General features: G+C 36.8%; 1 protein-coding gene across 2 annotated transcripts in view; it reads left to right on the top strand.

The window, feature by feature from the left end:
* The window catches only part of Rab6a (RAB6A, member RAS oncogene family), a 41,049-nt gene that overhangs the window by 17,131 nt on the left and 9,385 nt on the right, over positions 1–14,533 (top strand). The window contains exons 2-6 of one of the 2 annotated variants that reach the window (XM_034495544.2): positions 5,591–5,649; positions 7,371–7,424; positions 8,678–8,783; positions 10,820–10,931; positions 13,752–13,845. In XM_034495544.2, the coding sequence (XP_034351435.1) occupies positions 5,591–5,649; positions 7,371–7,424; positions 8,678–8,783; positions 10,820–10,931; positions 13,752–13,845 (425 nt within the window). Of the gene's footprint in view, positions 1–5,590; positions 5,650–7,370; positions 7,425–8,677; positions 8,784–8,848; positions 8,955–10,819; positions 10,932–13,751; positions 13,846–14,533 lie in introns of both variants that reach the window. The other variant, XM_034495537.2, reaches the window with a different exon arrangement.

Raw genomic sequence — 14,533 nt, forward strand, 5'->3', positions numbered from 1 at the left:
TATATAATTTTTGTCTTACCTTGTTGTTGCTCTAACTAAGACTAGGATGGATTTATTTTTTTAAATAAGATTTATGTTTATTGTTCTAAGTTGTAGGGGGGTTGTGTGTGAGTGCAGAGGAATTGTATCCCTGGAGACTTAACAGACTTATGAGTCTGTTACTGGGATTTGAACTCAGGTCCTAGGAAGAGCAGTAGGTGCTCTTAACTGATGAGCCAGCCATCTTTCCAGCCCACCGTCTTACTGTGTAGCTCAGGCTAGCTATGAACTCAGAGATCTGTCTGCCTTTGCCTGTGCCACAAGGCCATGCTAAGACTCTGAGTACTATGTTAAGCAAGCAGAGTGGGTACCTCTTTTGTCTCACTCCAGATTTTCAGAAGATTCAGTATAATATTGGCTATAGGTTTGTCATATATGATCTTTATTGTTTTGTGATCTTTTATTGTTTTGTGATATGCTCTATTCATTCCTAATTTCTTTAGAACTTTATCATAAAAGCATGTTGAACCTTGTCAGATGTTTTTCTAAAGCTAGGTAGATCAGTTGGTAAAGTGCCCAAACATGAGGATTTGAGTTCAATTTCCAGCACGTACATAAAAACTGAACAGGGAGTAGGAGGCGATCTATAGAGATAGCTTAGTGGTTAAGAACATTTGCTATAGCTGGTGGTGGGCAATGGTGGCACATGCCTTTAATCCCAGCACTCTGGAGACACAGGCAGGCATATCTCTCTGACTTTGAGGCAGCTTAGACAGAGTGAATCCCAGGATAGCCAAGGCTACACAGAAAACAAACAACATCAACAAAAGAACATTTACTATTCTTGGAGAAGACCTGGGTTCAGTTTCTAGCACCCACATGATGTTATCAGCCATCTGTGTAACTCCAGTTCCAGAGAATCTAACACATGATTCTGACCTCTGTTGGTACCAGGTATACAAACACCCATATACATAAAATGAAATTTAAGAATTTAAAATATTTTTATTTGTTTTATTGTTTTGTTTGTTTGAGACTGGGTTTCTCTGTGTAGCCTTGGCTGTTCTGGAACTCAGTATATAGACCAGGCTATCCTCATTTTCAGAAATCTACCTGTCTCTGCCTTCCTAGTGCTGGGATTAACAGAATGTGCCACCACTGCTGAGTTCTAAATTTTTCTTTTAATTAAAAAAAAAAAAATGAAAAGAAAACTGGACATAGTGTACCCATATAATCCCAGCACTAAGGAAGTAGGGAGAGGAGGACCTTAGGGCCTTAGGCTGATCCACCAGCATAACCTTAAAGGTCAGTTCCAGGTAAGTTCCAGTTCTGCCTCAAAAAATAAGATGATAAAGCTGGGGAGATGGCTTAGCAGATAAAAGCGGTAGCCATGAAAATCTGATAATCTGAAATTGTTCACAAAATTTACATAAAAGTTGGATGAGGTGGTGTGAAGCTGTAAAGCCCTCATTCCTAAGGCTGGGTGGGAGGTAGAGAGACAGAATTCAATAGGAAACTGTCCTAAATAATGCAGCAGAAGAAATAACAAGAGACTCTGCCTCAGAAACAAAATTGAAGACAAGAACTAGCTCCTGAAAAGTTGTCCCCTGACTTTCTTCCTTTTCTTCTTCCCTCTGCTCACCTGCTCTAAGATAAACATATATGCACAATAAATAATCTTGATAAAACAGGTCAAAGTGATATAGAAAGTGATTAGGGAAGCCACTTAAAGTCCACCTCTGTGCACACACACACAAACACAAATATATATTTTCCAAGATAGTTGTATGATCTCTGTTCTTAACTATTTTTATAGTGTATTACATTTAATATGCTGTAATAATAGTTATAATTATATTCTGTGGTAACAATGGCTGAGATGTTGGGATCACAGCAGAAAAGCTTGGCTGCAGCTAATGCATTATATCAAAAGCTATTTCACTTGAGTGCTGCAATTCTACAACAGCAAATCAACTAAACCACGCTAAGCTGTTTCACCAACTCTCAAATACCCTGAAGTTTTAAAACACAAAAAGATAGCTGGGTATGGTGGCACACACCTTTAATCTCAGCACTCTGGGAGGAGGCAGAGACCCAAAGAGCTCTGTGAGTTGGAAGCTAGCCTAGTCTACATGACAAATTCCAGGACAGCCAAGACTGCATAGAGAAACCCTATCTCAAAAAACATAGTAAGCCATTTTCTATAGAGCTAGACTGAATCATGGTTTCTTTTCTCCTAAAATTATATTAAAACAAAATGAAACTGAGTATAAGTACTATGGCAAGCACCCATGGTTCCGCCTACCTGAATGGATAAGGACTTTAAGCCCAGCTTGGGCAAAGGTGTATATTAACCTTATTGCTGAACATTTCAGGATTGTCTAGTTCTTTTCATTGTTTCTTGTTAATTTTCTTGTTAAGAAAAGATTTATGTGTATGAATGTTCTATCTATGTGTATGTAGGTACATCACATGTGTGCCTGCTACCTGCAGAGGTCAAAAGAGGGCATTGGAGCCCTTGAAACTGGAGTTAGGGATGGTTGTGAAACACAGGATGAGTGCTGGGAACTGAACCTGGATCATCTTCTATAAGAACAAAAGGTGCTCTTACTTGCTAAGCTATCTCTACCTCATTTGTTGATTTTCATTGAGGACAAAGAAAATGTGTGTGCGAGGGATGATGGGGAGCAGGACAAGGTGTTATTGTCCTAGAACTTACAGTAAAAACCATAGTGGCTTTAAATTTGCAGTAATCCTCTGCTTCCTGAGTTCTAGAATTATAGGTGTGCACCACCACACACAGACTAAATAAATAAATAAAGGTTTTCCCTAAATAAAAGTTGGCAGAAAATAATTTGTTTTTTCATCACTAATTCTGTAGAGTGAGAATAAAAATAAAAGTTTCTTTAAAACATCTGGTATATGCAACACTATCATAATTGGGAATGAAACAGGATCTCTAGCCCTGACTGTACTAGAACTCACTATATAGACTGACGGAGATCCACCTGCTTCTGCCTCTTGAGAACTGGGAATGAAGGCAAGCATCACCTTGCTTGACAAAATACTCTAATTTTATTTCAGGGCAATAGTTTTAAGCTACAAGTGCTTTTTAAAACCTGAATTTTCTTACACTATTCTTGAGATACTATGATGGAAGAAAAATATAAAAGTCTGATCTCTTTTTGGATCACCTTTTGGAGAAGGGTGCAAATCAGAGGAAATAGAGTTTTGGTCTCAGAAGGATAGAGATGTTTATTCAACTGCCTAAAGATTTTTATATATTTCTGGCCCCAGTCGTGTTCCATTGATCTGCTTTTCTGTCTTAGGTGTTTTTGTTTTGTTTTGTTTTGTTTTGTTTTTCTGAGACAGGGTTTCTCTGTGTAGCCCTGGCTGTCCTGGAACTCACTCTGTAGACCAGGCTGGCCTCAAACTCAGAAATCCGCCTGCCTCTGCCTCCCAAGTGCTGGGATCAAAGGCGTGCGCCACCACCACCTGGCTTACTTACTTATTTCATGTGTGCATTTTTTGCCTCCATGTATATCTGTGCACCAAGTGCATGCATGGGGCTTGCAGAATCCAGAAGAGAGAAACAGATCTCCTAGAACTGGATTCGCCATGTAGGTGTTGGGACTCGAACCTCTTCTTCTACAAGGGCAACCAGCTATATAATATATCCTTCCATTTATTTAGATTCTTTGTTCTTTTTCTCTCAAAGCATTTTGTTGTATTGAATATTGGGATCTTACACATGCTAAACATTCCTTGTTTTCTAGGTGTGGTGTACACCTTTAATCCTAGCACTCAGAAGGCAGAGGCAAACAGATCTCTGTTCTAGACCAGCCTGGACTACAGAGGGAGTTACAGAAAGAACATCCAGGGCTACACAGAGAAACCCTGTCTCAAAAAGCAAAACAATTTCTTTTGGAGCTAAAGAATGGCTCAGTGGTTAAGAATATATAACTGTTCTTATAAAGGACCTGAGTTCAGTTCCCAGTCCCCATTTTGGGCTGTTCACAATTACCAGTGACTCCAGTCCCTGGTAGATTTGTGGCCTGTGACCTTTGTAGGCACCCACACTTATATGCATATAAGTGCAAGCACATATACACATAATTTAAGCTGAAATATTTTTTTAAAAGAAAACAAAACTTAATTGTACTAAAATGTCAATGACTGTGATTTTTATCTTTATCTAAAATATTTACATTTGGGGAGCATTTGCAGTTTATTAACCTGGTTCCTTTCTAACTTATAGAATTATTACATCTGTTTTATTTGTTGTTTTGATATTTTTGAGACAAGACCTCACTATGTAGCCATGGCTTTTTTTTTTTTTTTTTTTTTTGGTTTTTCAAGACAGGGTTTCTCTGTGTAGCCCTGGAACTCAGTCTGTAGACCAGGCTGGCCTCGAACTCAGAAATCCACCTGCCTCTGCCTCCCAAGTGCTGGGATTAAAGGCGTGCGCCACCACTGCCTGGCTGTAGCCATGGCTTATCTGGATCTCATTGTAGACTAGGCTAGCCTTGAACTTACAGGTCTACCTGGCTCTTGAATTTGTTTTGTATTATAATCTATGTGAAGTGACTGGAGAAATAGAAAAGTTATTAGATGTGGTTCTTGTTCTTGGAGAACTTAGTAAGGAAATTCTCAATATTTCACTTTATCAGTCTAGCAGTGCTTTTCCTAAAAACTCCAATGTAAAGTTGAATTATAACCAGACATAGTGGCACATGCTTATAATCTCTTGCTCCAGAGACTGAGACAAGAGAATGACCAGAAATTTAAGGCCAATCCAGGCTACATAGTGAGTTTAAGGCCAGCCTGGGCTATTAGCAAAAATTAGAATTGTGGGGCTAGAGAGATGGCTTGGCAGTTAAGAGCACTGACTGCTTTTCCAAAGGTCCTGAGCTGAGTTCAATTCCTAGCAACAACATGGTGGCTCACAAGCATCTGTAATGAGATCCGATGCCCTCTTCTGGTGTGTCTGAACACAGCTACAGTGTACTCATAGAAAACAATCTAGTTCTTAAAGCCCTGATAACGCATTGAAGGACTGTTTGATAACCACATAGTGGCTTATAACCATCTGTAATGGAATCAGATACTCTCTTCTGAAGTGTCTGAGGACAGCTACAGTGTACTTATATAAATTTAAAAGCAAAACCAAAAAAACTGTACTCATATTTTAAAAAATTAGTTCTTAAAAGCACCATAACCCATTGCAACACTGCTTGTCTTTTTACTCCTATGGTTTTGATTCACTAAACAAGTTGAAAATGAGATGGTGTGAGTTTTGTTTTATTTGTTCGTTTCCACCTCCTATTGTTCTCAAGTAATACCTGCTTTTGCTTTTTGTGAATTTGGAATATCAGCATTGTTTTGTTCCATCCCATCTCTTCATTTTCCTGAACTTTTAGCTAAATACTTTTTGCCTGTGCCTTTAATGTAAAGAAATCATTATCTATTAATGAGACAGTCCTGTCAGCAAACTTTGGACAAAACCATTGAATGTATTTTCCATTTAACTTAATTGCAATTCTTTGAGCAATGCCTGGGAACCTAATATACTTAGTATGTTCACTAAGCATATTTCTCTTTTTCATTTCAGTTGGAAAGACATCCTTGATCACCAGATTCATGTATGACAGTTTTGACAACACCTATCAGGTATTTTGGTTTTGCCAATTTATAAAGTTTATCTCTTAATGTTAAGAGGAGCCAGGCAGTGGTGGCGCACGCCTTTAATCCCAGCACTTGGGAGGCAGAGGCAGATGGATTTCTGAGTTCGAGGCCAGCCTGGTCTACAGACTGAGTTCCAGGACAGCCAGAGCTATACAGAGAAACCCTGTCTCGAAAAACAAAAAAAACCAAAAAAACAAAACAAAACAAAAAAAAGCTAAGAGAAAAGTTTAAAGTATTTTTAAAAGTTTATTCATGGGCTGGAGAGATGGCTCAGCAGTTAAGAGCACTGCTCTTCCAGAGGTTTTGAGTTCACTTCCCAGCAACCATATGGTGCCTCACAACTGTAATGGGATCTGATGCCCTCTTCTGGTATGTCTGAAGACAGCAACAGTGAAATAAATCTTTTTTTTTTTTTTTTTTTAAAGTTCATTCATTTACATGCAGCCATAGATATAAAAGTGCTTTGTATAAAGTGTATATTATACAAAATATAAATGATCTTGCCCATAGTCATAACCTTATTAGTCAGTTTACCTCTTTCAAAGTCAGTTGAAAAATTATTTTTACTGTTATCTGAGAGGGAATTAGAAGTGATACTATCCAAGTCTGAGATTTCTTTTTGAGAGTTTATTTCAGCTTATGATGTCAGAGGGTTTAGGCCATCATGACGGGAAACTTACAGTGGACTAACTAGTTGTCAGTAGATTGTAATCAGGGAAGGACATGCCAACACACAGCTGCTTTTTTTTTCCTTTTTCCTCTTTTTCTTTTAAAATGAGATATATCCATTTTATTTTATGTGTGAATGTTTTGCTTGCATGTATGTATGTGCATGCTTTGTGCCATGGGCATCAGAATAGGGCACTAGGTCCCCTGGAACTGGAGTTATGGATGGTTGACTACCAGCAAGTGAAGGCTGGGAACTGATCCTGCTTTCCTGAAAGAGAGTTGCTCTTAACTGCTGAGCTGTCACTTCAGCCCCATGTCCAGATACTTTTAATTTATCTTCCTATTGAATTTAGACTTCCTTAATGTCCACCTTTTTTTCCTAGTTTTTGCCTTTTAAAAGTCTTTATTATTTAACCAGGCATACAGTATTTTACACTATGTTTGGATCATAGGATATACTTATCATTGAAAGATTAAGAAAAAAAATTGTTTCTTTACTTTAACATATTACTTCCATATTAGAAAAACTATGTTCCCTTGAAAGTCATATTTATTGATCTGGCTGTCTGTGACACCAGAACAAACCATTATGTAGGAAGTTTAGACATGGTTATCAACATAAAATTTATTTCATAAAAATGTTGTTGGGACAGATAAGAGCCATTCTGACTGGGGAACATTAAGATACTCAGACTAAGATTTGTATTCAGATATTTGAATATTCTGGTAAAACTATACATATAAAACATAGTCGTGTTCTCTATGAAATAAGAAAAATCAGTATGAGAATGAGTTGTCTTTCATGAATGAGGATGAGAGTTGATCACATAAAGGGCCTGAAGGAATTAATCTCCAACACAGAGTGAGTGCTTAGTACATGGAAACAGTTAACATTGGACATATTTTTTCTTGCTTGGCCAAAGTGTGGTTATATCTGTATTTATTATTTCTTTCACATTCATAAATCCTGCTTGTTATCCTAAACTGCTGGCTACACTAAACTATTATTACTTGCTAACTCTTGTTTTATTTTATAGGCAACAATTGGCATTGACTTCTTATCAAAAACAATGTACTTGGAGGATCGAACCGTGAGTAATGTTTTCAGTGTGCAGTTTTCTGCAACACTTCAGGCTAGAAAGCTAGGATCACAGCTTAGTCAGTAATTGTCACCGTAAGAAGTGCTTAGCAAAATTACCCAAATCAGGTCTTGAAAAAATTTACTATAGAGTTGGTTTTTGTTACTCTGATTTATTACTTCCATTTAATGTTCAAAGCAAGAAAGTCAGAATTAGTTTGTAAATTCCTGCTGTCTTTAGACTTATTTTGCTATCTTGATTTAGAAAAAAGGCAACAGATAGATTTATAAGCGAATTAAAGAAATTTTCATGAAGAAATTTTAGCTTTTGAACACTAGTGAAGTCATTCAGAAAGATTTTGTAGTGTGTAAACTTAAAGACTTTCTTTGTCAGAATAGAATATGTAGCAGAGTAATTAAATAAGGGAAAATCTCTATCGTATTTTTAATCTTTCATATTGTTGAGTGTTTCTTTGAAAAAATTATATTTTAGACCACTTGCTCTTTGAAAAGATATCTATCATCACTTAAACAGTGAATAACTTAATGCACGCAAAATATGAGACATTTCTAATATTTTTTCTTATTTCCGAAGTGTGTGATTTTGATGCTTTCATATGTAATACAGCTTTTCTTAAAACTCGAGCTCAGAAACTGCTTTGTATGGCCAAGAAGACTTATTTTTAGGATTTTCTATAATGTGAATGTGGCAGATGAAAATAAAGACATTTTATGTAAGATTGCAGAAAAATTTATTCTCTCTTTTCTTTCCCCTCCCCCATTATTTACAATGTTCTGGGCACAAATTAGTAGAAGAAACAAAGCATAGTAATCACAGACCCATGTTCACTTCAGAGAGACTGTCATCTGATAGCTTTATGTTTTCACTAACACTTACCTTCCTTCTCTCTTTTATGCCCAGTATTTGAACATCAACCGTCTACTTATCATTTGGAAGACACTGGGATTCAAATTACAGGAAGGGTTGGGGAAAGCATTATTTTTTATTTTGTGAAATCTTTTGCAAATCATTTTCAGTGATTATAGCTTCAGAACAAGCAAGTTTGTAGTACTGTTCTCTTTTCAGAAAGGAGCTTTTTAATGTTGTTTTCATTCCTCTGCATTAAACCTCTACATGAGTTGTCTACACTCATTTTACCAAAAAAAAAAAAAAAAAAAAAAAAAAAATCACTTCTTTTTTAAGTATTATTTTTTGGAGTTTTTGTTTTGTTTTGTTTTTTTTATTTACTTTTTCCCATCCCACAGATCAGGCTGCAGCTGTGGGATACTGCGGGTCAGGAACGTTTCCGTAGCCTCATTCCCAGTTACATCCGTGACTCTGCTGCAGCCGTAGTAGTTTACGATATCACAAGTAGGTATATGCGATGGGTTGACCTTTCTTACTTTTCTCGCTTGTTTGACTGATTTTGTTGTTAGGTGCGATTGCAATTATGGGACACAGCAGGTCAAGAGCGGTTCAGGAGCTTGATTCCTAGCTACATTCGTGACTCCACTGTGGCAGTTGTTGTTTATGATATCACAAGTGAGTGGGGGGGATTATGCATTTCTAATCTTCTTTCAACCTTTAGCTTAGCTGCATGCATGTTTGTCTCGTGCTTGTTTTCCTTACTGGCATGAAAAACATTTTATCATTGCAAACTGTATCCCAGAATAGCAAAGTCAAAAATCCTTGCCTCCATGTTTGTACCAGTATGCTCAACATCTGTGTGCCAGGGTTTTCACTGTATTTTGGATCCAGCTATGATTCTAGTTCAAGGATTTCATAGTATCCTCTTATCCATAAACTGTCCCATAATTATAGTTAAAGGAATATTATTCATTAATTTATCTCAGATTTCAAAAATAATCTTTATTTAAGCATGTTGCCAAGTTTTTCAGATCCTTCGTGACTTCTTTTGAGGCTTTTAAAAGTTTCTGCCAGCTAGCGTTTTCTTTGCTTCCCTCTTCCAGTCATTCTCTTATATAGAGAAAAACAGAGAAGCATAATGTGTATTTTCTGTTAGCCATTTTTGTTTGAATATGTGCATTTCATGAATGATTTTTCTTTATTGGTAACAAATTACACTTTTTTTTTTTTTTCCAAGAAAATAATTTAATGGTAATGAAAGACTATTTTTTTTTTCTTCAAAACCTGAATGCCTTTGGTCTTTAAGTGACCCATGGAGCATTGGTGACTGCTCTCTGGTTGAAATTATCTTTGTAAATTGCTTCATTACACTTGTAAGGCAATATTTAACATTATTCTATACACTAGTCCATAATATATAGGAAATCCAAGATTATATAGCATCCTGGACTCCTGTAAAAACTACTACATACAAGTGACTCATTTGAACTAGTCATAATATTAATAGACATTTTTGTGTGCTCAGTCAGAAATATTACTATACAGTAATTACAGTGGCAAAATTAGATTACATTCTGAGATATATTTTTCTTCTTTTTTTTAAAACCTTTTTTTGGATATGTGCTTTATGCAAGTCTTCTTGCAGCTTTACTTTAGGTTGCTACTTGTTTAAAAAAATTAATGTTCATTATAATGCATTGACCTGTTTTGCAGCTTTAAAGTGTTTGTGTTTACTTTAACCAAAGCAAGTGAGGCTTGTTAACTTTTCTTTTAAAATTTCACAAATGTGGTTAAAATACTACTAAAATTTGTTACTTTAGCTGCTAAAAAAATATATTAAAATATTCTAGCTAGAATCCAATATTTAGAAAGGGTGAATTCACTTAGAAGTGAGCCCAGTACATCAAACTAATTAAGTTAAGGTCACTTCACATAGATTCTAATATAAAACAAATATAAGAACCAGGCCTCGTGGCACATACTCTTAATACCAGGAAGATGCAGTAGAGGCAGAAGAAAGGATTTTTAAAATAAGGTTAAAGTGATCACAAACTGAGTAAGCAATGCAAGCACAGTGGTGTTGAAAGCTATAGAAAGGCTTTATGAATTTTCTGGATGTGTTGGGACTTCCTGGCTGACATACTTTTGAAATGCTTTCTTTGTCATGTTTGTTATGTATTAGTATAAATGATCAAAAAAAGCATTGTGGCAATGTAACACCATTTTATCTGCTGTAGCTGTCCTTAAATATCAGAAAGCCTTTTATTTTTATAATTATGTAGTGCTTTAAAATACAGTTTGGTGATTGTCAAGAAAAATTTTTTTCTCCAAAATGAACATTGAGGATTTTACTTTTCTCAGACTTGTTTAGATCACTGACAGTTAAAATCAGATAAAATGGAGTTACGTTGTAGGCACATTAAAAATGGGATCTTAATGTGCTGTCCCCCTTCCCAGTTTCAGGGTATTTGTGGGAAGTATCCTTCACTGGGGGAGGTATTTTCAGTAACACTAATCCCTCTGTCTACTCTCAATGCCAGATGTTAACTCATTCCAGCAAACTACAAAATGGATTGATGATGTCAGAACAGAAAGAGGAAGTGATGTCATCATCATGTTAGTAGGAAATAAAACAGATCTTGCTGATAAGAGGTATGAAATAATTCTGAATGCTTAGCTTCTATGTTAAATAACATATGTTTGTTTACGAAAAATGCTTTTGAAAAGAAGAGATTTCATTTTATTTTTAGGATGGTACCTGAAACATAAGTATAAAAAATTAAACTTCATTTGTGTAAGCCCATGAACAACTTTTTTACAGAATTGTTACACATGAAGCCAACAAATATTTTATATTTTTTAAGGTTTAATAATTGGGGCAGACTACCCCAAATAACTATGTTTAAAAAAATATTCTCAATGTTTAGATACACATACTTGTAGTCCTCTAATAAAACAGTCACATGATTTTATTATAATTCAGCAATGTGATCTTGTGTGTTCATGTGGTTTTTGGTTGTATGGTTATTCTAGATTTAGCTGAGTATGTATAGCTTAGTTGTAATACCTTAGTCAAATGAGCAAAGCTCATTCAAGTTACAAGATGCAAAGTATATTAACATTCACTATAGATTCCATGTGAATGGCTTTCAGCATTCTTAAGTGGTCTTTTGCATATGCTTTCTGGTTTAGTCTTAACCACACTGTTTAATTAGAAAGTAAGGCTTTTACTATTTATCACTTATTCATTCATGAGTTGGATATTGAAATTTAGGTGATGAAATCATGCTGTTAACTAAAATGATATGATGTAGTTTATTGGTAAAGAATTGTGCAGATGTTAAGCCTACTTCTGCCTAACGGCAGAAATAAAATTGAATTGGTAGTATAATTGAAAAGTAATCTTTCTTTTTTTTGAGATAAGAAAGAGGTTGGGATGTAGCTCAATGGTAGAAATCTTAAGATTTGTTTGTTTGGGGTGTATATTTGTGTCAGGGCCTTATTCTTAAACTCAGACTTGCCTAGAACTCATACAGACCAGGCTGGCCTTGAATTCAAGATCCTACTGCCTCTTACCTGAGATTTGGGACTATAGGGATAAGCCACTATATGCAGTTCAGTCACTAACATTTTAAAAGTAAAAAGAAGGGCAAACTGCTGGTGGGTTTGGAGGTAAGGCACTTTCCGTGAAGCTGGATAGACTGAGTTTGAACCCTGGGATCCATGTTATGAAAGGAGAAAACTTGTACGTGTGTGCCCATATACTTACATGGACAAATACGTGTTTTTTAAATCAAAAGATTGGGGCTGAGGGTAGAGTACTTACTTGCCTAACATGCACAAGGCCCTGCCTGTGTTTTCGACCCTAGCACTGCTTAAAACCTGGAGTGATGGTGGTGTATGCCTGTGATTCCAGCATTGGAGAGATGAAGGCAGGAAGATGAAAAATTTTAAATCATCTTGGGCTAGCAAGGTCTAAGCCAGCCAGGGATGTGTGAGGTTATATGTCTCAAAACAAAACATCAAGTGGGTTCAGACACATAAAAACACATTAATAAAATAAATCTTAGTTTTATGGGGCTAGGAAGATGGTTCAGTGGAGAAGAGGAGTTGTTGTGCAAACCTGAGGATCTGAGTTCAGATTGCTAATGCATTAAAAGGCAAGTATGGCCCATGCCTTGTTTGTAACTACAATGTTGGGGGCACAAAGACAAGAGGATCGCTGGGACTATCGGGCTACTAGGCAGAGAACTATATATAGGGAAGCATACCTTGTTCTTTTCAGTTTTTGGCACACATTCACCCAGGTACAGTCACCAGCAACTGTGGGTGTGCGCGCACGGGGGTGGGGTGGGGTGGGGGGAGAGTGTGTTAAATTGGGGGTTGACAATGTAGCTAAGTTCATGGAGGGCTTACTGGGTTCTGTCAAAAGCGTTACATAAAAAATTGGTATGGTAGCATGTTCATATAATTCCAGTACTTTGGGAGGTTGAGGCAGGGATGTCGGAAGTTCAAAGTCCTCCTGGGCTACATGAGGCCCTTTCTTTCTTTCTTTCTTTCTTTCTTTCTTGGTCTTTTTCAAGACAGTTTTTCTATGTAGCTCTGGCTGTCCTGAAACTCTCTGTAGCACAGGCTGACTTCAAACTCAGTGATCCTCCTGCCTCTGCCTCCTGAGTGCTGGTTTTAAAGGCATGCACTACCACCCCCAGCCTGAAATTTTTTTTACACACATGCACACAGACACACACAATTTGATTAAGAAACTGGAAAGATAGCTCAGTTGTTAAGAGTACTGATTGCTCTTCCAGAGGACCTGGGTTTAGCACCCACATGGCTCATAACCATCTGTAACTCTAGTTCCAAGTGTTCAGTGCCCTCTTCTGAAAGCCTTTATGGATACTGGGCATGCATGTGGTAAGCAGACATGTATGCAGGCAGAATATTATACACATGAAATAAGTGAAGGGTGGTTTTTGTTTGTTTGTTTGTTTTGTTTTGTTTTTTTCTCTCTCTTTTTTTTGGGGGGGAGGGGGGGGTTCGTTTGCTTTTCAAGACAGAGTTTCTCTGTATATATAGCCCTGGCTGTCCTGGAACTCACTCTGTAGACCAGGCTGGCCTCGAACTCAGAAATCCGCCTGCCTCTGTCTCCCAAGTGCTAGCATTAAAGGCGTGTGCCACCACTGCCCGGCATAGGGTTTGGTTTTGTTTTGTTTTGTTTTTTTAAGTCAGTAAACTGTATATGCTCATTAGTAGAGCTCTTGCCCAGCATGTGTAAGACCCTAAGTTCAATTCCCAGTACTAGGGAAGAGAAATAAATATAACATACACAGACACGTACAGTTCTTGCTACACACAGTTATGTTTTCAAACTAACAGCTGTTTCTATAGCCAGCACCAATAGAATTTGGTTTATGGTTTTATAATTTCATTTTTCAAAAATAAGAATTTGTCTTTTTAAAATTTTTCCTATAGGCAAGTGTCAATTGAGGAGGGAGAGAGGAAAGCCAAAGAGCTGAATGTTATGTTTATTGAAACCAGTGCAAAAGCCGGATACAATGTAAAGCAGGTAAGTGGTCTTTGAGTATGAATATTTGTTCCTAACTTATGAAAATGTGAAATAATTGTGAGTAAGCTTTTTTTTTTTTTTTTACTATAAAGATTTCCTTCAATTAGCAACAGCAACTAAAACTCATGACTTAGAAATACATTTTCAGAGACTAAGAAAAAATATCTGTGGCATAGTTTTTGTAAAAAAGAGAAAATACTTCCCAAACTGTTCAGGTTACACACAAGATAACAAATTCATTATGATTGCAATAGTTCTGAATATAAAGTTTTGAACTTCTATATTCTCATTACGTTCCTGCTTCATTGTCTTAAAGGTATGTTTTCTTCGTTTCATTATTTGATAGTCAAGACTAATATAGGAAAACTAATAATATTTGCTTTCTATAAAGTACATTCTGGCTAAGCATGGTGGTGCACACCTTTAAACCCAGCACATGGAAGGCAGAGGCAGGCAGATCTCTGTGAGTTTGAGGACACCCTGATTTACAAAGCAAGTTTCAGGACAGGGTACACAGAGAAACACTGTCTCAGAGAGGGACGAGGGACGAGGGAGGAGGGAAGGAAGAGGAAGTACACACTATTTAAACTTTACAAAAGGAGAGGGCTTTTTTTGTTTCGTTTTTGTCTTTTTTTTTTTTTTCCTGGGTGGGTGGGGGTGCTGTGAGAGGGCAGGTAATAAGACCACC

The sequence above is a fragment of the Arvicanthis niloticus genome, chromosome 1 (genome assembly GCF_011762505.2).
Source record: "Arvicanthis niloticus isolate mArvNil1 chromosome 1, mArvNil1.pat.X, whole genome shotgun sequence".
In the NCBI taxonomy this organism is placed as follows: domain Eukaryota; kingdom Metazoa; phylum Chordata; class Mammalia; order Rodentia; family Muridae; genus Arvicanthis; species Arvicanthis niloticus.